Below are 27,886 nucleotides of genomic sequence, written 5' to 3' on the forward strand. Positions count from 1 at the left end.
CAAATTGTTGAATAGATAAAAAGTATCTGGTTACGCACTTTACGCACAATGTTTTGGAGTTTCTGCTTAGCTAAGTAGGTTGAAGTTTAGGAAAAAATGTTTTTATATAGTAATTCACAGGCACATATCGAAGCATTTGTGGTAAGGATCTTGATTAAGAGTTGTCTACTTATTCTAAGCACGAAATACGGCAGTTTTTCTGAATATGCTCATCATGAAGATAGCAATATAATTACATAATTTTTTTTAAAACAATTTTGTAATTTTTATTTTATTGTACATACTAATAATCTTTGTTATTCAAGTTCGAAACTAACTCTAGTGTTGCTGCTTCTAAGTCCGCGAAGATCGAATCTACTAACTCGGAGCCCGTACGATAACTGAATTATATGATATTAAAGATTTACAATACGATACTCATTTACTGAGTTTTTTTGTTATATATAAGCATAATTTTGACATTATGGTAAGGACATATTTGCTTTTACTTTTAGTATTTGTCATAATACCATATTTGCTAGAGTTTTATCTATTTTTGCGAGCAGCATGCGTTTTCTAGATAAATTACACGCGAGGTTATTGCTAGAAACTACTTGCTAATATCAACAACTATCAATTTTAGCATTTAATAGTAGTTAATATGTTTAGAAAATCTTGCTAAGATGTCGTGTAACAGCTCAAAAAAGCGCCTACTTGGTATTTAGTTGCTATAGGCCAATTCGAACCTTTTCAAATCGTATGATTTGATTATTGCTTTTTTACGATGCTGGACTTATCCTAAATATTCAACGTAGTTTTACGATTTAAAATGCTCTTAATCTGTGTATCGTAGGAATTCACGCTTCAACGTGTCCTTTCTTAAACGATTAGTTTCTGACGAAAGGTTTTATGAATAGTTGGTTATAAAAATTGACTGATTACTGCATAATTTAGCCTAGGCCTATAAATATCGTTCGCTTCCCAGATGTGTATGATTTTAGCGGGATGAAACTCATTTTTTTCAATCATTGTATAAAACTCGGTTTAATCCAGCTCATTAGCTAAAATGTAATAAAAAGGTGAATAACAAAAAAGACAATTAATAATACTAAAATAGATAATTTTGTAAAAAATTGTTAATTATGCCAGAAAATTGATGTAGCCTCTAGGTTGTGTGTATTTTAAGGAAACTATCTGGCAGCTGCTCTCTGAAACAATTATAATTTCAAAAACCGATGTGTAATCAAAGACATAATCTGATGACATAACACACAACCACATAAAGTTGAAGCTAACATTAGTTATTTTTTTATCCAAACTACATTCTCCAAGATCTCTTGGATCTCTAAACGCAACCTGCTAACTAAGAGGGTGGTTTACAAGCTGTGACTGCTTGGGCAGGGTAGCATCAACTTTGGCTTTATTTCCTGTATTTAATTCTACAGGTTCAATGTTAGGCACGTGGTTAACATTTAAAACACAGCTAAGCTTATACTGTACTGTTATTGTCTGTTGTTCTTCTTGCTAGTTCTAACAACCTAATATCTTCTTGGTTATGTTGTCTTTTTTCATCATGCTATAGAATTTAAGTGAATGACCTTCCGTTTTTAAACTGTAGAACATTTTGAATTGTTTGGTTATACATATACTTGATTCCCAATTATATATAGATTTAATGATACATCTAGTTTTTTTAGCATTGTATGTTCCGGTACTCGTGTTTGGTATCTAAGCAGTTTTTCACATGGAACAATGTTCTAGGTTTTTGTGACCTGTTATACCAGAGCAACATATCCATAGCAGATCCTTCAGAACAGGTTAACATTCTTTTGAGGATGCGATGACTCTGTTCAATTGCGCCATTACCCGAAGCTTTGTAAATGCAACCAGATACAGTGGAACTCGGCTAACTCGATCTTCACGGAACCGAGAGAAAGTGTTCGAGTTATCAGAGCGTTCAAGTTATGAGAACACTGTCACAAGTGCATGTATTATTGTATTTATCAGTACATATACAAACTATATAAATCAAAAGCATTGATTGCTTGTTGCAAGTTAAGGGACCGCTCATGTAATGTTTTAACAATTTTTATCAGAAAGTATAAATATTTTCCTTTTGTTACTTGAGCTGCGTTTGTTTGTTTTAAGTGATGACTGCCAGGACGTTTTCAGATAAAAATAGGCAAAACCTGATCGTGGTTGAAATTCTCAGAAAAAAAGACATTTTTCTTTTGAGCGTTTTAACAAAAACCAGTTTTGCCGATTTTTCTTAAAGTTTATCTGAAGGTTACCTGGTTTCTCCTTGCTTGCTTAGGGCTATCCCCAAGCGGATGTTTGGTATAATGTAATTTTTTGCAAACCTTTAGAAAAGTCGTTAGAGGTTGACTTGCAACAAAATTCACATTACAGTTATTTGGTATCAAAAGATTCGCCATGTCTTACTCTGTTGTGTGGTAGGTGCCAAATATGTGGAAATGTGATTAAAAGCTCTTAAAAGCTCAAAAACAAAAAGCCGCCGTAGATTGGAATCTCTTGATTTCGATGACGTATCCGTGGAGTTTGGTTATTGTCTTGTCACGTGATGTTCTCGCGTGAATTGAAAGGCCAATACAAAGCTCAATATCAAACTTATCGGAGCAATAGTTTAGGACAAACACTTCGGGTTTTACCTAAGACCCCCTTATCAAATATAGATGCTCGCTACTTTACAGTTTCAGCTTGGCCATTCCGTCCGATAGTTCAACATTCGTGTTGAAGTCCGAGTTGCGATCATAAAAAATGTCAAATTCTGAAGAGTTAAGACCCTGGCGTTTCGAGCCTGACCCTCTATCTGAAAAAGATCCTCAACAGAATCAAACCTCCCAGCAAGTAAGCACCGCCACTAGCCAGCTCTTATGTGCCAAGCTAGCTAGTAGTAATAGTTTTAGCTTGAGAGTGATAGAACGAATATTATTATTATATACATGTATATGATTTTAACGATGATAATTATCGCTTCATATTGCGAAAAAATAATTACAGATTTTTCTCGAATGACAACATTAACAATTTTAATATTTAAATCTAGTGCTGCACTGATATACTGTTGGATAACATCGACCTGATGTATTAGCTTTGGTTGCATAGACATATCTGTTCATTTCTTTAGGAGCTAATACCACCGGCTACAGAGTGGTGTGTCTGCAAGCGCTGTCAAGACATGCCATCTCTTCCTGAATGTTTGTGCTGCCATGATGCTGAGTTTGCGCATCGTCTCCATGACCGCGGGGAGCATGAATGCCTGTGTATGCATCTTAGTGTGGACGAACTTGTGGCGCCTGGACCTCTTGAGTTGGGGTGGAATAATTATCTGCGATATCATAGTGAGTTGGATTTTCATTTAATGCCAACAACACCAAAGCTATGCTAATGTGTCAAGCATTATCTACAATTCTTGTGTTACACATTTAATGCATCGGTTGAACACACATATTCTGAACTCGTGGAACACAAGGAGAACTGTTATATTTGGCTTGTACACTTACTACAGTATAGAGTGTATTAGTTTTATGATTTTATTATATAAAGATTGAGATTATTTTGATGATCAGCAATTATTGTTTTTCAATAATTGTTTTGGTAGATAATCTATTCCCTTTTGGAGAGCCATCGCCAAATGCAAACTTCGAAGAAGTGCTGGGGCCTAGTAACCGATGGTAAACGGTGAAACCAATATGCGTTCCTCTATGTATTTGTTTTTATTTTATAAAATCAGTGATGGCAGATTTATGCACATTAATCATGTGATTTTAACTATGGAAGCAATGTGACAGCAATTTACTAACAAAAATTAGTTTGTTAGCTACATGGTGTGTAGTTACCATGTGGCTTAGCCTGAATAAAAGTAAAATAGTAAAATGACAATGCAATAAAAATGAGTACCACCTATGATATAGAGTTGATCTAGAATTCTCAATCAAAGTCGTTGAGTCTCTTCATCGCCATAGTAGAAGCCCTTGAACACATAGTCTGCAAACTCTTCCTCATCATCTGTTGGTGGGAAAAAAGCCCGAATCTTAGACACCAAGCAGGCGGGTAGAGGCCGCCGCTCACCGCAACGAATTTTCGGCATAAGCCAAAACACAAGCTTGCGGTATGCACACAACCTTTGTAACAACATCCGTTGTAATGGACCTCACTCTCAGGCAGTGGTAAATTAAATCGGACTGGCATCGCTTGAAGCCTTCCAGCTCCATGGCGTTAGAGCTGGTGGTCTCCGTTGACTGCAAAGTAAAGAAAGTTACGACCAACAATCACTTTCACATTATTTGAATGAATTATTTAGCTAGATCAGCAACTTCATGTTTATGTATTGATAACTACTAAAAAATTTGGGTTTTTGTCAGGCTGTGAAGTAAAAACTGTCAAAGTTTTACCTTGACAAGATGGCTGCTGACTATTAAACAGCAGCTCTGATCCATCATAGTGTAGGCCCCGTATAGTGTGCAATGCCCCGGACTATCGCATCTACCGTCACCTGCCAAATCAAGTTCCCAATCGATTGCTGCCATCAATCCCTCGGTATGCAGGGTGTACTGCTCAGCAATACACTGTAAAATATTGTCAAACTTCATTATACAAGATTAATTTGTATCATTATCATTAGTCTAAGAATGTAGAATCCTCTTCCCCCTTTTTGTGCTATATTATGATGAAGAATCAGAATTTTAAATTATAATATATTTCGCTTAAAGAATGACGTATTTTCATTTCAAGAAAAAAATTGTTTCTAAATGTCGTTATTCAATTAGTTTGCCAAGCTTTTACTCACATTTTCCAAGTTTATGGGTAAATATTAACACTCACACCATGTAAGTATTCTCTTTGTTGGTAGAGGCAAACGCTGTGGCTTGGTATCGCGATGTTCAAGAGCGACAGAAAACGGAGGTTCTGCGTAAGGCATCCGCCAGAAAAGAGTGATGCAGCTGCCAGCAGGGGGTTGATAACGTGAGCTCTGTTCACCCTGGCAGTTGTTTCCCAAGTGTACGATTGGTGACAGGAGGCACATGTAACCTTGAAGTCTATCCATCCGCCTTCTCGCACCATCGTGAATGAGCAGGGGAGGGCGCAGGCGTGGCAGTGAAATAGTCGCTGGAGTGCTGTCACACTTACTATTATTTTCTCCACTTTGAAGGAGGATTCGGGTCTGAAATCACAACACAATAGTTGACTTGCAATAAGATATGTACAACATCATTACCTGTTATTATATCATATTTGCTTGATCAGAAAAAGAATAAATTTATAGCCATGCAATCATGACACAGATTTTACAAAACCTTATCAGAATCCATGATATTGTAAACATAAAAATGTGAGTAATAACTCTATGGATATTCTTTATATTTTGTCAAGTTTGGTTAAGTTCAGCTCTATCTGACATGTAATTGGAGAGCGTTTGACGCAGGCCAACATAGCGCTCAAACTCTTCTAGTCTTCAGTGGCTGGCACAAACTCTTCATCATCTAATACTAATAATAATCATCTAATAATATTAATATGCTATTAACGATGATACCAGAAAATGACAATATCTATTTTATATAACATATCTATAAGTGAGTAGGGTTAAGAAATTTGGCGAAATTAATCGTGAAACTTATAACATTATTTTATCAATTATAGATTAATATATTACGTTTTACAGATAGATATGCAGTATGAATTAGTTTTGTTATTATAATAAGAATAATACACGTAATTAAAAAGATAAAATACTAATAATATCATATTACAATTAAATGACATTAATATTGTAATATTAAATATAGATTAATACAGTAGTATTAGGAGAATATTAGAAAATAACCCGAGTTACTACTACTAATACAAGTGGTTCATAAAATAAATTACTCACGTGCTTTGGTGACATGTGGAGTATGCAAACAGGTTAGAAAACATGTCGTCTTTGAAATGGCGAAAACAAAGGTAAGAGTAAGCAGGCGAATAAATAAAGTTTGTCACATCCAGCTTCACCCAGTTGCTCCACGCCCGGTGAAGGTTTGTTCTTTTCTCTGCTCTTGGCCAAGCAAAAAGGTGCTTCTCAGCTTGCCAGCTGCACAAACACGATGTGGCGCGTTAGAGATTATGACGAATTGAAATTAACAAGTTTAGTACGAGAAAGCGTATCTTCTATTTGCGATAGATCAAACTTGAACTGAAACTAACATTATCTGATCATGTGACTTACAATTCCCGCCATATGGCGCGAACAACTTCTACAGCATTTTTCGACCATCATAGCGGACCAAAAGGCTCATCATTTTTATCAGAGGATGATATGCAATCGTTCAAGCTAAGTTTAAAAAATTAAACATATTTTTATGCTATGTTTTGAGATATCAGTGCTCAAAGTTGCAGCATTACGATGCCGATAAAATAGACGCGTAAGAACAATAGACATGGTTTTTATCGCAAGCGTGAAGTATATTTGTGAAAATAGTTCGACGAATAAGGATGCATGAAAGTGTAAACATAAACCATCTCCCACACATACGTCACATTTTAGCCGTTTTGGAAAACGAATCCAAACTAGGACGGTCTCGCGTCGCTGCAATTTTCTGTTCGTTTTTGAGCTTTTAAGAGCTTTTAATCACATTCCCACATATTTGGCACCTACTACACCACAGATTAAGACATGGCAAATCTTTTGATACTAAATAACTGTAATGGGAATTTTATTGCAAGTCAACCTTTAACAAAAATATTTTGCCGATAGTGGTAATAAGGATGCCTAAGAATTACTAAAAGTTGTTGTTTGTCTCTATGGCTTGGAATAAAGTGATATTCTAAAGCGATAACAACCGTCTCGGTAGCCGTTGGGCAAAAAAACTGTTCGAGTTAACGAAGTTAAGGTCGAGTTATCTAAAGCAAATTATCATTGCGTGGGAACGGACCAAACAAATCCGTTCGAGTTAACCATGTGTTCGAGATATCCGAGGGCGAGTTATCCGAGTTTCACTGTACCTGGTTTACTCCCAATTTTTTTTAGCACTAGATTTAAGGGTATAAAACAGCGGTCCTTGTCTGATAATATCTCACTGGATCATTTGTCTTTCTGAGATTATATGGTCTAGATGTTCTTTAACCACTGCGGAAGTTTTTTACATGTTTTTCTATTTAGCATATGCTGAAGATTCAGTAATCCTTCATAATGAGTAATGTCCATTGCTAATCTCGACCAGTCACTTATTACATGTGTATGTTTTGTCTTTGAAAAAGCTAAGGCAGGGTCGATTTGCTTACATCGACGACATTCCCTCAGTATATTTGCGATCATCATTTTATTTCCATTTAGTTTAGCCATGTAATTTTTCCCAAATAGTCATGAGTTTTTCATAATTTTGCAAAAAAAGTGTTTCTTGACGACTTTCCTGTTCTGATGTGTGTGTAACAAATCTATAAACACTCCTCAGACATTAATTAGTAAGTATGATGAAGATAATTGATTTTATGTGTAGTATAGTGTTACATAAGGATCTTTAAAGTTAAGACCTGTGAGTTTATTTATTAAACTTCAAAAATCAAGATTAATTGTAAGGTAACAGCTGTAACTGATACAGTTTTCCTTCACTACCCTGTTTAATACATGATATTATGGCATCAAACTTCACTGCAATCAACTCACGTGCACGCATTGAAGAGTATTCTCTGTCTTTGATTTTGTTGATTCAAAAACAAAAACCTGCTAGGTACTAAAAATGATAAACTGGTATTTATATAATGCATGATCGGCAGCACTGATCACATCAAGGGAGAATGTGCTTAAATATTTCATAGGGCTTTTTTATGTCTTGGGTTTTTATTTGTGCTTAATGTAAAACTGCTAGTAGCTTTACTCTAGCTACTTCCATGTAGTTTGCACATTATAATTTTATATGGATCTTGAATGAAAGAAATACCAGGAGTTGTCAAACTAAAGCATGTAAGTCACTAATATTGAAGAGTGGATTCACCAGCAATCTGATGTGCAATACAATTCACAGAAATTTGTATTAACAAAAATGATCGAAAAAATCATTCATCAAAAAATCAACAATTAAAAAAGTCAATTTAAATCCAAAAAATTTGTTTTTTTTTAAATATCCAAATTTTTTCCATTGTAGTTTTAATTCTACATCAATTTAACGACTACTTGAATTTAATGCATAGGCCTATTAGTTAATTAACTAACCTATAGACTTAATTTAACCACTTCGACGTTTATAGACACACATGACAACATCGCTTGCACAAAAGCAACTTCGGTTTTACGCGAAACAGTATAATGCAAAGACAGTTTTCACCAAATTTATCTATATATTCAAAATATTAAAGGGGTCATTCTACACAAGGAGTTGTGATCATATCAATGAGCTCATGGTTGATTCCGTCGATGGAAGTTTCTTGTTAATTGTTGTATTTTAAAGAAAGTCAGACCTGCAAAGTCTATGCTTTTCCCACGACCAAACACGAGCGCAGCGATTGTTTGGGAGATTTATGATAAATGCATATGTGCACACAACTCTCGAAAAATTATCCATTAATGGCCGTGACCAAACCCTTGTACCGAAATCTCATCAGCAAATTTAATCATTTTTGTGTAGAGTTGTTTAAGTGTAATAATGACACAAACACATATAAACCTATTTAAATATGTTACCAAGTCTTTGAACAGTTGACGCAATATTCTAAAACTAACCCATTTGATCGGATTATACATGAATAGACAGATTAATTTGGCCTAAAATCGAAATAAAAACTTGACAAGCCTATTTTAATTAAAATTAAGACTGGCCTACGAAACGCCGATAAGGCCGTGCGACAGAGAGTAGAACCATTAAGTCATCCGCATTTCATGAGAAAAACGTGCACATTTCACCAGTTTTATAGCATTGTCCAATTGCCGAAGGTTTCTGTAATTAACTTAGAAGTACTGAAAAGTAATCGTTTCTTTGTTGCTGATTTTATTATTTGATTTAATAATTCAATTTTATAAAATTATTATAATATTTAATTATAAAAATAATTATTCGAATTTACAACATCGAAGTATATAATGATGGCATTGTCCAATTGCCGAAGGTTTCTGTAATTAACGTAGACCGTTTGAGCCGTAGACCGATTTACAGGTACGACAATGTGGTACACAGTTTATCAGCCTACGTTTTTTGTCCAATTACCGAAGGTTTCGTTAAATTATCTAGAACATTAGCCAGATTTCTTTACATCTTATCTACAAGCTAGGGCCGAACTACAATGCCCCTTTGTGACAAGAATTTTTCTTTATTTTACTCCAGTTTGTGGAAAACTTCCAGACGCATGAAGGCTAATGCTTGCTTTCTGTTACATATCGCTGTCAAAACCATTCTACATTCAACACAACCAACTTTCAAACTGTGTATATTACACGGCAGCTTGCCATTTTACTTTTAATATTGCATTTCAGAGATAAAATAAACATATTTCATTATTGCTGTTGTTAGTTAGATTATGTACAGTATTTTAGGCCTACAGCTTGAATTAATATTTATTTTATTGTTGTAAAACATAGGTTTGAGATAGTAGTAGATTAGGTCTGATTTTTATACAACCTCTTGTTTTGCATAATTGACCTTATGAATTTTATTTCAAAACAACTTGACCACTACCATTGACATACATTCTCCTAGAACACCACATCGTCGCAGTGGCCGTCCACGTGTCTCCCAATTATTACGGAAGAGGAGAAATAGAAGGTCCTCACAGCAACCATCAACATCAAATGCTAACGTTCAACAACACGCTACTCAAAATAATAACAGCAACAACTCATCTGATTCAGAGAATTCTTTAGTAGATGTTGTAGGCGATGTAAATGACATGGACTTGTCAGCCCCTTTGTTTCCAGATGATGATCATGATGTTATGGACATCGTTGACCATGAAAATTTTGCACCAAATATTGCACAAAACAATATTGCTCCTCCCAATGCTGCCCCCTCCATCACATTCCTCATTTTCAATCTTTAGATTGTCCTGATTTTCAAGAACTGCGTAACAACATTCTAGGCAGACTTGGCAACAACATATCACAGCTCATATGTACTGGATGTAATGAAAAACGTTTCATTACATACAATGCTCAAATACAACTATGTCATGCCTGCCAACAAGTTGGACCTGACACTGTTAATAAATTCTGTGCAGCCAACAATATGGACTCAGGTCCATCTGCTGAATTGTTATCTTCTCTTACACTTATAGAACAGTTACTCATTGCTCAGGTTAATCCTACAATGTCTATATTCCGTCTTCCGCGTGGTGGCCAATTTGGGTTCAGAGGTCATGTCATCGATTTCCCTCAGAACGTAAATGACTTTGTTATAAATTTACCCCGCCAACTACAACAAATTGACATCATTGTCCTTCGTCGACGCATTGACCAACCTGCCTTGCCAGCCAATCTCTTTACAGTTCGTCGTCAAAGAGTTCTTGCTGCGCTCATTTGGCCTAAAGCTAACAATGAATTTTATCGTAACAAACATTATCCAGGAAAACGTAGATGCTTTGCCACTTGATTCATCTCGAACAAATCTCATTTACACTATACTCTGTCAATTCCTGCTGAGAACTACTTTTTCAACAACCAGCAGTACCCTTTCTTTTTTCCATTATCACTTTGGTCGTGGGCTGTGTGACAGGGGAGTTTCTAGTAGTAAAACTGGTCAAGAGACTGACAACTTTATTTCAATCAAAAGAGAATTCTTCAGTTTGAAATTATTTGGCATGCTGACTTATGATCAGTAGCACAGGTCAATGTCATGATAGTTACAAGGCTAATTATCAACTCCGCAAGCCAAAAATTTTATACTATCTGTAACATTGTTTACTTACATCGTTTTCTATTGTGTGAGGCCTTTATAAAGTTTGCTCATGCTAGGTGATTACTGGTCACTGAAAAAAATCTTACTTCCAATATAATGTGTCATTTTTCCGGTACATCCCGCTGAGAGATGGAAATCGATATGTGTCGCTCTCTATCATTACCAGCAATATTAGAGGGCTATTGGAATACAGACGGTTCCCTACTTACGAACATTCGAGTTACGAACAACGGTACATACGCACGTATGTACCGTTGTTCGTAACTCGAATAACTTTCGAATTATTTGTTTGAATTTTGTTTGAACTTTACATACGTATTGTAAAGAGATTTGCCGGCCTTTACTTGGCACGATCTCTTCTAATAAATAATGAGAAGAGTTTCATTCAGCTTTTAATTAGCGAAGGAAATTTCTCTAGCCGAGGAGCGTACGGCTATTTGCTCTGCTCAACTAAATGAGCGCACTCATTTTTATACAATAATATCTACCGTTCCGGCTAACGGCAAATGGTAAGAACACCGGCTAACAAGGTAAATAAATAGGACCGCTAGCGCGTTGGTATGACAACAATCTAAGTGACGATAGGTGATAGTGTTAGTGATAGTGTTATGACGGTATATCAGATATAACAATAGCATAACGAGTGAAACAACGATATAATAAACGGACAACACGTACAAAAATAAGACAACAACGATAAGTGATAGCATAACGATTAAAACAACAATATAATAAAAAGGACAAGACATACAATAAATAAGAAATGCAGTGTCATGGCCCGGCGTCCACCAAAGTATTATTTCCATTTATTAAAATTTTTTTTCAGTACAAACCAATACAGGTTACTTATACAAGCCTTAAACATACTTATATAAACCTTCAATATACTTATATAAGCCTTAAACATAAATTATAATGCAAAATATAGCACTGAAGCAACTTACGAACAAATTCACCTTACGAACAATCGTTCGGAACGTAACTCGTTCGTAGGTTGGGAACCGTCTGTACTTTGCTTGCAAGTCGATCAGGGCTATTACAGTAATCACTTAAGTGTAATGCTTATTTGAGTACTATACTCCGCCATTTTTAAATTGACAGTATATTCAAAATTTTAAATATACTTTTAAATTAACAGCTCCTGTACATTTTCAGATTTACTGTTAAAAGATATAAAAGAGTTTTTAGATTTTTTATGAGAAAAAATATTTTTAACAACAAATTACGTTTATTGTTTTCTGTACTATTATTTTACGGCCAATATATCTGTTTAGCACACATGTGCAAGCTGTGTACGTTGTTAATCGTTTCTCTTCTATTCTGTGAAAATTATTCAAAGTAGCTCCACAAAAAGTTCCTGTTCTGCTAAAAAATATTATTTGGTCATTATCGTTTGGTTGAGCGGTGAAGAATATTTCAGGTCATAAGACCTTGAAGAAGAATTTGAAAAACTAGAAGAAGCTGAAGTAAGTCAAAGTGAAATCAACAGTCAGATTGCGTTGGTAACGGAAACCAAGAAGCTCACGATGCTAAATAAAGTTTTTTAAATACTTTCCGATATTTTGCAAATATTATAAACATTGTTTATGCCACTCGTTTCCAAATATGTATTTGTAATATTTGATAGATTATTATTAACTCATAAATCTGCAACTTCCTTCCCAATATTATACTGATTGATAAAATACCACGAACGTACCAATAAAATATAATACATGTACATAGTTTGATTTCCCCTTACACAGAAGTTGTTTCCCCTTAAACAGAAGTTGATTGTGCAAAGAGGGATTTCTCACATACACAAATACAATGCTCTCCCCAGCTTTTAATGTTGAAATTTGTGACGAAAATGGTAGCATTATACTTTGGTGATCACGGTACTTTGTCTTATTCAGCTTTATTTATATTTATGAAGTTTATTTGAATATCACAAAACATAGCATATCTGCAAAATATCCCATTTTGATCTGCACTAATGTTTTATGATAGCCATACATGTTTACTTAAATAAAGCATTAGTAGATGGCAGTACAGTATGTAGTCAATGCATTTGAACTACCCATCGAGTATAAGACAGACAAAAAACTGCAAATCTAAATTGGGTTTTGACATAAATAAAAATACAATAAAGGTTATTACCATATGAAGCTGGTTAAAATCTTGTCACACCTTCTTTACAAGTAGACTAAATAATTATACAAGCACAACTGTACACTCACTTGCAGAGTTATTTATACTGAAGGCAACTATCATGCTCTCATCTTGGTTTAGTAGTAAATGGTGTGTGCTGAGCGGTGGTTTAGTGATATATATTTTGATAAGCTGAAGCTCCATTTTACGTGCATAACAAAGCGATTTATTGTTGGAACTTTGTCGTGATCACTGTGCTATCATACAATTGTTCATAACCTTACACTATGTTTTTACACTAGGCAATTGATTCGTATACTATTTTAGGGAGACACATCAGGCAAAAGAAAAAGTCTACAAATGATTCAGCCTACAGTGGACAACTTTCTGTCGGGTAGAAAAATCAGTGAGGTACTCTTGTCCGCTAATTAACAATTTTGGATTCTTCTTGTACATTATTGTTCATAAACCTTACCCTGTATAATAAGCAATGTTGAAATGAAACATTTGCAGTATTATTTGTTTTGTGTTCTTGGCATTTCACAAGAAACGGGTACTGAGTGGTGGAAGTACGACAGGTGTTGGCAAAGGAAGAAAAAGAAGAGCTAGTTTGTCCGTATTTGAAGACAAAGTTCTCCCAAAAGCATGCAAGGTTGAATTAGTACACAAATCTACTAATACAGACAGCTCTCTTATATCTCACAGCAATAACATCGAGAATGATCTGTGTTCAGGTAAAAAAAAAACTGAATTGGGGGAGCTAGTCATTAAGCTGTTTTATATAACCTAAACATACCGTAAAACCTCTATTTGAACACCGCCTGTATTTGAATATCACCTCTAATAGAACGCCACTGTAGAAAGGTTGAAACATACAGTGCCATCCTCTAATTGAACGCCACCGATCGCCACTTTGACATTCTTTGATTGTTACAAACCCATAATAGCAAGTGATCAGTAGAAAAGTGCTCATAAAATGGAACTAATAATGATTGGTTACATCAATAACAATTAGTTCTGTAGTTGTTGCTGTAGTGGTTGCCATAGTCTTAGTGATGGTGTACCTGAGAAGATTGATCGTCACAATCATCAGAAATACACTTTGATTCGAAGTCACTAGGGTCTAAATCCGATCCATTGTCTTCAGATTCGTCCATGATGGGGTTTACAATCTGACCTGAAGACTTTAAAGCATTTGGATGAACGATGAGAATACCCTTTCGGAACACCGTACGATGTAATAGCAGCCATTGTTTGGTGTATCGAGGTCCTTTTCACAACTCCAAAGCTTTACGGCTCTTTCTTTAAAACTTAGAAAGCGACACCATCGAAATAATTGATGACTGCATCTGGCTAATTTTTTTTTTACTCAAGATAGTTCCTTGTTTAGCTTGGTACTTCGACGTATATGAAAAATAGTTTAGCAAAATTGATGAGTCCGACGAAAATCGTGTCGATCTGCCTGAAGGAGATTGCAAATATAGGCGACATAAGCATCGCTTCACTCGTAAAAGGGTTAAATTCATCTTCCCAAAATTCTAACGAGCTAGTCGAAAAAATACACACCACCCTCTCTTTGAACATCATCTCTTATAAAATGTCACTATAGGGGAAGGGTGGAAAAATACAGCGCTATGGCGTTCAGATGGAGTTTTTATGGTATGTTGCTAATTTCTCTTCGCCCAAGTAATTGATGTTATACATATGCTCCAGATTTTATGAGGATATCCTCTTAAAGGTTGACTTGCAACAAAATTCACATTACAGTTATTTGGTATCAAAATATTCACCATGTCTTACTCTGTTGTGTTGTAGGTGCCAAATGTGTGGAAATGTGATTACAAGCTCTTAAAAGCTCAAAAACGAAAAGCCACCGTAGATTGGAATCCGTTTATTTCTCTGACGTAGTCATGACAGTTTGGTTATTGTCTTGTCATGTGATGTTCTCACGTGAATTGAAAGGCCAATAAAAAGCTCAATATAAACTTATCGTAGCACTAGTTTATGACAAACACTTCGGGTTTTACCGAAGACCCCGTATCAAATATAGATGCTCACTACTTTACAGTTTTGTTTCGGCTTGAACTAATCGTCAAGTCGTAATCTGATCATGTGAGCCAATACTTCGCAAATAATTTTTACAGCACTTTTCGATTATCACAAGTAACCAACAGGCTCGTAATGATTATCAGACAATGATATGTACTCCTTCGAGGTAAGATTAAAAAATTAAATGAATTTTTACAGTAAGTTATAAGATATCACTGCTAAAAGTGACAGCATTACAATGACGATAAAACAGACGCGTAAGAACGATAGACATGGTTTTATTGAATGCGTGAAGTATACTTATGAAAATATTTCGACGAATAAGGTTGCATGAAAGTGTAAACAGAAACCATCTACCCCAACTACGTCACATTTGAGCCATTTTGTAAAGCGAATCCAAACAACGGCGGTCTCGTGTGGCTGCCATTAACTGTCTGTTTTTTAGCTTTTAAGAGCTTGTAATCACATTCCCACATATTTTGCACCTACAACACAACAGAGTAAGACATGGTGAATCTTTTGATACCAAATAACTGTAATGTGAATTTTGTTGCAAGTCAACTTTTAAGATCCAGTCATACATGAAATGTTTTTGTAGTTTTCTAAATAGAACTGAGTGATGTGTCCCCAAGTATCAGCTATTTGTTTGCTTGAAACATTGTTCTTTGGATTCAAAGCATGTTTGAGTATAGTCATTGAGTTCCCGCATCAAAATTTCATTTCCAACTCTCTTGTACTGGTGTTGCCATTCAACATTTTTGGAGTAGTCTTTTCCTGAATTGCTCAGTAATGATCAGTGGGGCAATTTACTGTGCAGCCATAAATGGTTCCTAATTTGTCCGAAATTCCTAAACTTCGTAGTTTGTCCTAAAATATGTACTCCAATGGTTTTTGTTTCTCACCACCTCATTTCATAGCAGAGGAACCTAGTGATGCATACTGGAAGGATTTAGCTGAAACCAGGAGAGAAGCTTTAGAAAAATCTCTGGAAGAAAATGAACAGGTGTTTATAGACAAACTTAGTTTCACATGGTTCTGTGTGACAATTACACATTTCATGTGTCTTGGCTTTCACGTGGTTGTTATTTTACCAGGCCTTCTGTTGCAAGCAGCCCTTCTCTTTATAATGCATTGAAATCATTTGTCATTTTATGGTGACTACTCCAAAATGCCTTGTCATAACTATGGAGTCTGCATGAGCAGTGAACTGCAGCATTTGGTAAAGAGGTTTCCTTCTTGTGTCGAGTTGCTCAGTAGCTTGTCAAGGCTGAAAGTCGACTGTTTCAAGACTGGTTAGCATAACAATACTAGTACAGAGCAACCCGGGCTACCGGCGTCCCTGCTTTTCGTTTTTTTTTGCCTTCCAATGCGGAACACGATGTTTTTTATGCCCTCTTTACGACCTTTTGTATGCCATATGACATAATAAGAATGTCTTTCAAAATTTAACTTTGATGGTTGATGTAATAATCAATAACAAATAATGGAATAACAAGATTCCCGTATGTTATTCGTCGAAATTCCTCCTACGATGCCTGAAAGAGATATGATGCTCGCTCTCTCTGTCAGTTTAGCATTATTCGTGTTTTATAAATGCTTCATATTGTGTAAGTAAAACAAAAATTAGTGAAAAAGATGCAAAAGTGAAATTTTTTATGCATGTTAGCGTTAAATATAATATTTACTACAAACTTTAATTCATTATACATATATAACTATATATTTACATATATAACTTTAATTTGTTAGCTATGGATCCTAAGATTGATAATGGTATAACGGAAAAAGCAAGAATCATAATCATAAGCTGATTATAACCACTAAATACCCTAAAGTTACTGTAGGTAACTATATTCACTAAAGTTTATATACTATTTTGTTACTAATTTTTAATATGTACAGTACGTATATAAAATTTTGATGGTTTTTACCAGGGGGTGTCTGCATTAGATAATTACTATGGGTTTTTATACACCTCTACGACATTTCCGCCTTTTGATGCCAACACCAGAACGAAATAATGTCGTATGACATTCCACTGTAATGTGATACAGCGGTGAATAGTAATGAACATTAGTAGTTGTGAACATTCCTTGGTAGTTACACACGAAGGTGACACAGCTGTCTGCGAGAGTGGCACAACTAGAAGATGAACAGAAAGATTATGAAGAGTTGGCTGTTAAAGCCGAGCAGCTTGCTGACACATTGGAGGTATTTGCACTAGCAGCCATATTATACCTCAAGTCTTTCAAGGTCATTCTATATGTGCCAAAGCATTGCTAGCATTTACATCGTTGGTTAGCTGTAGTTGTAGAAGCGACAACAGCTTGTATAGTATTTGAAAATACAGCATGTGCGCGCACAACTTGTCTAACGCCCGTAGTTATGGAGAGACCTGCGCTATTAGTAGCTAAGGCAGATGGTGACTGACATTTCCATAACTTGACTACACCTGGCTGGAAAGATTTGTTCCACGACCAAACATGAGCGAAGCGATTGTTTGGGAGATTTATGATAAATGCATATGTGCACACAACTCCCGAAAAATTATCCGTTAACTGCCGTGACCAAACCCTTGTACCGAAATCTCATCAACAAATTTAACTATTTTTGTGTAGAGTCGTTTAATTATAATATTGATACAAAACATATAAACCTATTTAAATATGTTACCAAGTCTTTAAAAAGTTACTGCAATATCCTAAAACTAACCCATCTGATTGGATTATACATAAATAAACAGATTAATTTGGCCTAAAATCGAAATAAAAACTTGACAAGCCTTTTTTAATCAAGACTTTATTAAGTTTATTAATATTATTACTTTTTTAATTAAGACCGGCCAACGAAACGCCTCTAAGGCCGTGTGACAGAGAGTAGAACCATTAAGTCTTGCGCGTTTCATGAGAAAAACCGTGCACATTTCACCAGTCTATGACATTGTCCAATTGCCGAAGGTTTCTGTAATTAACGTAGAAGTACTGAAAAGTAATCGTTTCTTTTTTGCCGATTCTACCGGACTCTAACATTTTGGACACTTATAATGAGTACTTTGGTATTCTAACTGATGTCGAAAGCAGTGAAAGTAAAGACAATGACGATGATATTTTTCTAACGATTCTTATAAGATTATTACAATATTTAATTGTAAGAATGATTATTCGATTTTATAAGATTTAGTTATAAGAATAATCATTCGAATTTACAAGATCGAAGTGTATAGTGACCGATGGTGTGCAATATGTTACTGTTATTATTTTTCTAAAGATTTTGTTGATGGTACTACGGCTGTGTCGAGTTTTGCGGTACTGCCAAGCCGTTTTTAATATCTGCAAAATTAAGTAATAGGCCTACATTTTCTTATAGATACACATCTATTTCTATGACAACCAACTAAAATCTGTTTAGATTTTTAAATTCAGCGTAATTTTTTAGATATAATAAAGAAATTTAGATAAATATCACAACTTCTTGATATTGGTTGCTATGACCAATGATATACAGCCCTCCAGCTATATATATATATATATATATATATATATATATATATATATAGATATATATGTATATTACACAGCAGCTTGCCATTTTACTTCTAATATTGCAGGGAGAGATATAAACATCATCTTTTCCTTTCATTGTTGCTGTTTTTTGTACATAATAACACCCAGTACATTACAGCTACCACTGCAGTTCTATTGCACTGCAGTGTCATTTGGCTGCTAATATTGCATTTTTCAACCAGCAGTACCCTTTCTTTTTGCATTATCACTTTGGTCGTGGGCTGTATGACAGGGGAATATCTAGTACATTATTTAGTAGCTAAGACAGGAGTTATGTTTGCATAACTCAACTAACGCCTAATTGTAGAGAGATCTACATTATTTAGTAGCTGAGACGGGTAGTGTCTGTGAGGCTTGCATTACTCGACTAACACGCCTAGATGTAAAGAGGTGTACATTATTCAGTAGCTGAGACAGGTAGTGTCTGTGATGTTTGGATAACTTGACTAACACGCCTAGTTTTAGAGAGGTATACATGACTTACTAACTAAGACAGGCAGTGTCCCTGACATTTGTATGACTCAACTAACATGCCTAGTTGCAGAGAGACATACATTATTTAATAGCTGAGACAGGTAGTGGGTGTGATGTTTGCATAACTCAACTAACACGCCTAAAATAGTTAGTCCATGATTTTTGCGTAACTCCACTAGCACACCCATTATTGCATATTTTCATATTGTTGGATATTCAGCCCTTTTTTTTGTCTAGGCATGAACTTTAAAGAAGTATTACTTCTGCTGAACTGTATAATGTTCAAGTTTGACAATGAATGTAACTCTCTAGTGTAGTAGATTACCAGAGTCATCTCACTCTAATAATTAGTGTTATTTCTAGTGGTCAAATCATATTGCGCAATGAGTCTTGTGCGTTGCAGCTTAGGGTTGGCTGCAATCTTGTGCTATCTCAATATTTCTTGCAGTTATTGACTGAAGGCTCTGGCAGTCAGGATGAGACAACAGATCAACCAGCGGCATTCCCTAAAGTAGATGCCTGACTTACGTGTAACAAAACTGGCAACAGCCGCCTGTTTCTAGCACAACGTGTCTCACTACTTGTATATATCGTGTTAAACTTCTCTGCTGGTAGCTGGGCATGATGAAGTACCCTATACGCGCTCCTGTCAATATTTGTATCATATTGTATATTATGTACAATGCCTCTCTCTCTTATTTTTCACATTTTATTTATTGTCATTTTAAGATCGTACTCATTGTAAGTTATAGTTGAATGATCAAAATGAGTGAACAAAAACTACTGATTGAAGAGCAGCTGTGGCGACTAAAACATCCGAACACATGAATTAGGTTGACAATGTTGGTAAGGTACTCGTTAGTCTGTTAATAAAGATAAGGTGTCATTTGCAACACTAAATAACAACCCTGTAAACACCAACTTTCCAGGTGGGTGGCTCATTTTATTGATATGGAGGTAAGCAATTAGCAACATGGTCATGTTTTACACCTTATATATATTATCTTATGTCTCAAATTTAGTGTCATAGCCGATTGTTTCTGTCTGCAGCATATACAACTAACTTTGCTTGTTCCTGTAATTAGTAAAGCTAATTACACCAAGATGCATTTTTAAAATTCTATCTACGCGAGTAGATGTCGAAAACATCTCATGTGACATCAATTGAATTATTTTAACATTTCAATGCCTTCTGTATTGTCTAATCAAACCTTCACGCACATGCACAGTCATAATAACAACATTGAAACTTGAATTTAAAGATTTTTAGGTGGTTACTGTTTCAGTCTCATACCAACACCGTTCTTGAACCTATTTTCTAAAAAATGATTTTTAGATAGACTAATACTTCAGCTCAAAGTCATAACTTAAGTTACAAGCATTTGAATATTAAACCTTCCATAACGACGCAGGATATGTAACATTTGATTATGTATCTGGTGTTCCTATTTCTTGCAGGGGTCTGTAATTTAACCAATGTTAACGTATCACTCATTTTGTATGTTATGGTCTACAAAATAGGCTTGAGAAACAATGCTTTACAAGTTTCTATACAGTTATGATCTTCCATACTTAGCTACATATCTGCATAAATGTCTAAAACTAGATATGAGCAAGTTTTGATCAACATCATGGTTAACAATAACAGCCATTATCGACTACGGTGTTGAGATTCACAAAACTGATTGGTTGTAAGTCTGTTGATAGAATACCATCACTGTGAGGTGCTGAATAGACCCTGCTGGTTCTACCTAATTAGGGAAGGAAAAAAAACTTAAGGTTGAACCATTGTTTTGTTTGATCTTATTTGTAAATGTACGTAGCTACACATTTTACAGGTCATATGGGAAGTGATTCCTTGTAAAACCTGCTATCAACTAAATATTTTATTGAAAATGATAAATAGAATTAGTAAAAGTACAAGTTTATATCGAATGCATCTTTAGTGCATCCAGTGTCACTAATAAAAGAATACTGTACAGCTACTAGAGTGCAAATGTAACATGATCAACTAGTACATATCCGGAGGTAAATATGTCATAATTATTTAGGTTAGTCGAAAAGTTTGCTTAGATTTAGATCTTTGTGAATCATGTAATATATGCGCATGAGATTATAAGCTAACTGAAAATTCTACTAATGTTCGTGATTCAAACAGAAATGTAAGACTAAGCTGAGTCTAAGAGTGTTAGCTAAAAATATCTTCTTGGACTACGGCGAGAGGGCTGCTGACGCCCATCAGACGCGTGCGCGCTACTCAGTAAGTTGGTCCATTTTTCATAAATAACCTCCTTACCATCTTGCTCACCGCAGTGGGCATTAAGCAGCCTCCAATCGTGATTGAGCAAAAACTCACTCATTTCCGGTCTGGTAATGTCATTGTTGAAGTGGATTGCCAGGTAGCCATTACCATAGTCGGTGACATTGGCTTTGCTCGAATGTCCATCATTATATTTACCTTCGTAGTTGCCAGGTTTGTCACGAAAAGTCTCCAGTAACTTTCTGTGCATCTTGTTGTGCAAAGGTAGCCGGTAGAGCAAATCTATATGACCATATATGGTAGTCTCTGGCCCACTACCGATCACATCTATTGTGTGAGAGATTTTTTTCTGCTTCTTTTTGTTCTTACTCGTAGATTTGCGGTACTTTCCACCAAGTGTGTAGCCATTGATAGGCATAACTCTATAAAAAAAATACCGACGGTAATTAGGTACTTGAAGGACCCAAAATTAATTGAAGTCAAAAGGCCAACTGTAAGAGCATATTATCACATAGAAACGTGGTTTGAGGTAGCAACATAGTGCTTTGTGCCACTCTACTTACAACTAATAGCTCTGTGTTATTTAATACTTTGGTGTTGGGTGTGCTTTAAAGGGCTGAATGGAGTTTAGGCCATATCAGCCATGACCACTGAGGTTTTCATTGCACTTGCACCTATTAGGTTTCGATGGGCATTAGTTGTACAATTATGTCTGACCCTCTTGACTGACCTTAGTCTTGGCATAACATCTTATTAATCTGAATTTATCTATAGTAACAGCATTCAACTCAGCTAGGTGACTAACAAACATAACGAGCAATTGGATAGGAATGAACAGCATCAAAGATTCACCAGCTAAATTGGTATAATATAGACCTGAGTGGCTGAACTATAGGATGATTCCACTGCCAGTCAAACCTTGGATCTCTGTATAAGCTTGCCATTGTACAGTTTGCTTCTGTAATATACATATATATGCCAGACCTATGTATCCTAGTATTCAACATGTTAGGGTATGTTAATTTTACTGAAACTTCCCATTGGTGCTTTGAGTAATTTAATATAAAAAATTGACAAACCGATAAAATTGGTCTAATCATTTTACATAGATGAAAAACAATGAAACATTAATTACAGTTAAATATCCACTTGCAAATTGTGTTCTTTAAAGGTTGACTTGCAACAAAATTCACATTACAGTTATTTGGTATCAAAAGATTCACCATGTCTTACTCTGTTGTGTTGTCGGTGCCAAATACGTAGAAATGTGATTACAAGCTCTTAAAAGCTCAAAAACGAAAAGCCGCCATAGATTTGAATCTGTTTATTTCTCTGGCGTAGTCATTACAGTTTGGTTATTGTCTTATCACTTGATGTTCTCATTGAAAGGCCAATGAAAAGCTCAATATAAAACTTATCGTAGCACTAGTTTATGACAAACACTCCGGGTTTTACCGAAGACCCCGTATCAAATATAGATGCTCGCTACTTTACAGTTTTGTTTCGGTTTGGTCTAATCGGCAAGTCGTAATCTGATCCTGTGAGCCAATACTTCGCCAATAATTTTTACAGCACTTTTCGATTATTACAGGTGACCAACAGGCTCGTCATGATTATCAGACAATGATATGTACTCCTTCGAGCTAAGGTTAAAAAGTTTAACGATTTTTTATGGTAAGTTATAAGATATCAGTGCTAAAAGTGACAGCATTACAATGACGATAAAACAGACGCGTAAGAACAATAGACATGGTTTTGTTGAATGCGTGAAGTATATTTGTGAAAATATTTCGACGAATGAGGCTGCATGAAAGTGTAAGCAGAAACCATCTTGTAACAACTGCGTCTCATTTGAGCCGTTTTGAAAAGTGAATCCAAACTATGGCAGGCTCGTGTGGCTGCGATTAACTGTTCGTTTTTTATCTTTTAAGAGCTTGTAATCAAATTCCCATATATTTTGCACCTACAACACAACAGAGTAAGACATGGTGAATTTTATGATACCAAATAACTGTAATGTGAATTTTGTTGCAAGTCAACCTTTAATAAACCAGACTTATCAACTACCTACCACACTTACCAACTACACATCAAACTTATCAACTACATACCAGACTTACCAACTACATACCAGACTTATCAACAACATATCAGACTTATCAACTACATATCAGACTTATCAACTACATATCAGACTTATCAACTACACATCAGACTTATCAACTACATACCAGACTTATCAACTACATATCAGACTTATCAACTACATACCAGACTTATCAACTACATATCAGACTGATCAACTACATACCAGACTTACCAACTACATATCAGACTTATCAACTACATATCAGACTTGTCAACTACATATCAGACTTGTCAACTACATATCAGACTTATCAACTACATATCAGACTTATCAACTACATATCAGACTTATCAACTACATATCAGACTTATCAACTACATAGCAGACTTATCAACTACATATCAGACTTATCAACTACATACCAGACTTATCAACTACACATCAGACTTATCAACTACACATCAGACTTATCAACTACATATCAGACTTATCAACTACATATCAGACTTATCAACTACATACCAGACTGATCAACTACATATCAGACTTATCAACTACATATCAGACTTATCAACTACATATCAGACTTGTCAACAACATATCAGACATATCAACTACATATCAGACTTATCAACTACATATCAGACTTATCAACTACACATCAGACTTATCAACTACACATCAGACTTATCAACTACACATCAGACTTATCAACTACATATCAGACTTATCAACTACATATCAGACTTGTCAACAACATATCAGACTTATCAACTACATATCAGACTTATCAACTACATATCAGACTTACCAACTACATATCAGACTTATCAACTACATATCAGACTTACCAACTACATATCAGACTTATCAACTACATATCAGACTTATCAACTACATATCAGACTTATCAACTACACATCAGACTTATCAACAACATACCAGACTTATCAACTACATATCAGACTTATCAACTACACATCAGACTTATCAACTACACATCAGACTTATCAACTACACATCAGACTTATCAACTACATATCAGACTTATCAACTACATATCAGACTTATCAACTACATACCAGACTGATCAACTACATATCAGACTTATCAACTACATACCAGACTGATCAACTACATATCAGACTTATCAACTACATATCAGACATATCAACTACATATCAGACTTGTCAACAACATATCAGACTTATCAACTACATATCAGACTTATTAACTACATATCAGACTTGTCAACAACATATCAGACTTATCACCTACATACCAGACTTATCAACTACATATCAGACTTACCAACTACATACCAGACTGATCAACTACATATCAGACTTATCAACTACATATCAGACTTGTCAACAACATATCAGACTTATCAACTACATACCAGACCTATTAACTATATGACAGAATTAACAAGTGCATGACACATAATATTAACTATATTAGACTTACCAATTACCTGCTAGACCTACTAACAACATGTTGAATTTATCAACTATATGATGTGAGGGGTACGTAAGCCAGCTGACCTGAATCAAATGACCTGCGGAACTGGCCTTTTCTATCAGGCTAGCCCCAACGCTGTAATGAACTGGGTTTCACCTATTTATAACTATAGCAAATCAATAATGTAAAATCTATAGTTATCTTTCAATGCGCAGACTCCATAACAAATGATATAGCCAAGCAATAACACACTGTGAAGCTCACTGATGCGCTTTCCTCAGTGTTGTGTACTAAGCTTGTAACCAACTGGTTAATTTATAAATCATACCTATTTGTGTTTGTTATATAATTGTTTCACGTACCAAGGAGGCTAAAGAACTACGAAGTTTATTCATTAGTATGATGAAAAATCATGTGCAAGTCATTTGAGAGGGTTTAATAAAAACTTCCTTTCAGTAGTGTGTTGGCAAGGTTTACAAATTAGTATGGTTTTTGAAGTTGTCAAGAAAAGCACATTCTAGAAAAAACTGGCACACTTGAAAATGAATGCTTTTTGGAGCAGACAAAAAGACAAGCCAATAACCAATAGCTTCAATAATTACTATGGTAAAGCAGAGAATAAGCAGGTCATTGATTCTGTGTGTCTGTGTTAGAACTGTGCATGACAAAACAGATATCATCATAATAGTATAACATGAACACTTCCGGGAGATTCCTGGGTTCTTTTATAACCTATTACATTCTAACACAGCAGATGAATACACCAATCACTCAATACGATGGGTGCTTTTCATCAACCAAAACTTCTAGTCTAGAGTAAAGACTGTTTATTAATAATCATGTATATTGAACACAATTGAAATGCTAGTATTCAGACAATATCTATGGTCTACTTGATTAAGTTTCATTCTATTTTATGCTTCAAGCTAATTAATTACATAATTCAATTAGGTCACTAGCCTTTTGAGTGTTGCAAGTAAAACATTATTATGCATAATCTATGTAACACATAGCAGAACATTCTATGGTAATAAATTTAGGACACAAATTAAAAACATGCTCATTGTGAAGTTTATAGTTTTTGCCAAAATAAGAACATACTTTTTTGGAGTAGGCCCCTATATCAAATCATCACAAAATACTGACAGTGTAGATAGGATTCACACACTTTCGATAACTACGGCAACTATAGGTTGAAGTGTCTATATACACTCACCAACTGGGTAAAACCAAAGATAGAATGCTGTTGTGTCTCTAGCTGAACCACTGCACTTCCACTTCGGCAGCCGCAATCTTGTTACCTCAATAACATAGCGAGATATGATGGAGGCGTCTGTCACTACAAAAGCCTGCTCATATTCAATCGCTATACAATTTCTTGCTAATCACATCTATAGCTTTATTTGCTTTGTCAATAGAATCTATTCATTCCAAACATTATCCAAAACACATGCTCCTTTTGTTCCGTCTCATTGATCTTGACACAAAAATATTTTTTGACTCGTATCCTTTATCCAGACCCCTGTCTGAGCCTGTTTCACTCCATTCAGCTTCAATATAGTTGTGCCTGGGTCGCTGGCCATATTTCATGCTTACGCAGTATATACATGCAAATTATGCTCGTACAAATACATTACTAGCTGATGAGTAAATACCAGGCATTATATTACAGGCATATCTCTACCTGAAGATTGAGTACTGTACTATCTCTAGTTGGACTCTGGTACTCATTATATATGTAGGTCAAACAATTCTACTTGCACAAAACATTACATCAAAGGAATTCCAAACGGTGAATCCATTTCCACACTCTTCTGCTATACAAGCTTTAGACGTGCCAACCTCAGCCTCCATAGAATATTTTCACTACTCCTGATACAACACTAAATTCCAATTTAAGAAACATTCTTAACACAGTAAAAAACCACTGGAGGTGGTATATATCAGACTTTATTAGGTATTGAAAGTAGATCGCCATCATAAACACCTTCATCCAACAATAGAAGCAGCTAAATTTAAGGAAAGACATACATTCCGTATAGAAAGGACATCTCGTACGCTTTCTTAATTCTGATAGGTTATACTGTGAGTTGGTTATGTTATCTATATATATAAATTAGCCAAATGCCCGAGCGTTGCACGGTATTAAAAACAGCCTATAAACAGTGGCAGGTAATGTAGCTGCCTGCCATTCGGCATCAGCCTGGCACTTTGCTAATGGCGAACTGAGTGAGCTAGTATACGTATTGCTAAACTTACTAATAAGAGCCGTAAGGGCAAGCTTTAGTGATGTTGCATACGCAGTGTGTTATGCGTATTTTAGCCTGGATAAAGACTCATATGGCCCAATGTATCCATTGCATTTCGTGTAGCTTAATTGGTTAGGTTATCGCCTGGTGAACAGGAGGTTCCGATATCCAAATCTTATGTGATATGTACTTGTAATTGATAGATACTAATAACTATTTGTTATTGCTAGATACTATAGTTATGCATCGCTTGCTAGATACTATAATTATGCATTGCTTGCGAACATACTAGCATAACATATTAAAGGTTGGCTTGCAACAAAATTCACGTTACAGTTATTTGGTATCAAAAGATTCACCATGTCTTACTCTGCTGTTTTGTAGGTGCAAAATATGTGGAAATGTGATTACAAGCTCTTAAAAGCTCAAAAGTGAACAGTTAATCGCCGCCATCACAAAACCGCCGTAGATTAAAATCTCTTTCCCAAATGGTTGTACAAGATGGTTTTTGTTTACACTTTCGCGCAACCTCATGATCGTGTTAGAGATCATTACGCGTAACCCAGCACAAGCTGACTTCAGATGAAGGACATGGATCTTTTTATAGTAATTTGCTAGCATTACTAGTTTAAGTTGCTTAAATGCATTGTGTAACGCAGGGCACTCAGCTGGTTGTTGATAACAGCCAGTTAACAAGGTTAGTTGATATGCTATACTGTGAGTTGGTTACGTTGTTGTTGATAGCA

The 27,886-nt window shown here is 35.4% G+C and overlaps 2 protein-coding genes across 3 annotated transcripts; one reads left to right on the forward strand and one right to left on the reverse strand.

Moving 5' to 3' along the window:
- Nucleotides 1-342: 342 nt before the first annotated feature.
- On the forward strand, nt 343-20,195 carry LOC137410543 (geminin-like). 2 transcript variants are annotated; one of them, XM_068095978.1, is made up of 6 exons: nt 343-466; nt 13,320-13,403; nt 13,540-13,726; nt 15,959-16,044; nt 17,142-17,252; nt 19,527-20,195. In XM_068095978.1, the coding sequence occupies exons 1-6, from the start codon at nt 464-466 to the stop codon at nt 19,599-19,601; spliced, it is 546 nt and encodes a 181-aa protein (XP_067952079.1). In that variant the 5' UTR covers nt 343-463; the 3' UTR covers nt 19,602-20,195. The 2 variants fall into 2 exon arrangements, with proteins under 2 accessions (XP_067952079.1, XP_067952080.1); XM_068095979.1 differs by having other exon boundaries at nt 15,962-16,044.
- Nucleotides 20,196-20,891: 696 nt separating this feature from the next.
- LOC137410512 (uncharacterized) lies at nt 20,892-26,210 on the reverse strand. The gene is made up of 3 exons (XM_068095941.1): nt 26,108-26,210; nt 22,215-22,296; nt 20,892-21,760 (listed from the first exon to the last, which is right to left on the reverse strand). The coding sequence occupies exons 2-3, from the start codon at nt 22,280-22,282 to the stop codon at nt 21,271-21,273; spliced, it is 558 nt and encodes a 185-aa protein (XP_067952042.1). The 5' UTR covers nt 22,283-22,296; nt 26,108-26,210; the 3' UTR covers nt 20,892-21,270.
- Between the last annotated feature and the right edge of the window lie 1,676 nt (nt 26,211-27,886).

Source organism: Watersipora subatra, chromosome 1 (assembly GCF_963576615.1).
Source record: "Watersipora subatra chromosome 1, tzWatSuba1.1, whole genome shotgun sequence".
NCBI lineage: Eukaryota > Metazoa > Bryozoa > Gymnolaemata > Cheilostomatida > Watersiporidae > Watersipora > Watersipora subatra.

Excerpts from the sequence above, each read along its gene's own strand:
- LOC137410543 (XM_068095978.1), top strand. Across the intron at positions 13,727-15,958 it reads CGAGAATGATCTGTGTTCAG|CAGAGGAACCTAGTGATGCA; the intron begins GTAAAAAAAAAA and ends CTCATTTCATAG. Across the intron at positions 17,253-19,526 it reads AGCTTGCTGACACATTGGAG|TTATTGACTGAAGGCTCTGG; the intron begins GTATTTGCACTA and ends TATTTCTTGCAG.
- LOC137410512 (XM_068095941.1), bottom strand. The coding sequence starts at position 22,282 with ATGGCAAGCTTATACAGAGATCCAAGGTTTGACTGGCAGTGGAATCAT. Across the intron at positions 21,761-22,214 it reads CCTATAGTTCAGCCACTCAG|AGTTATGCCTATCAATGGCT; the intron begins GTCTATATTATA and ends TTTTTTTTATAG.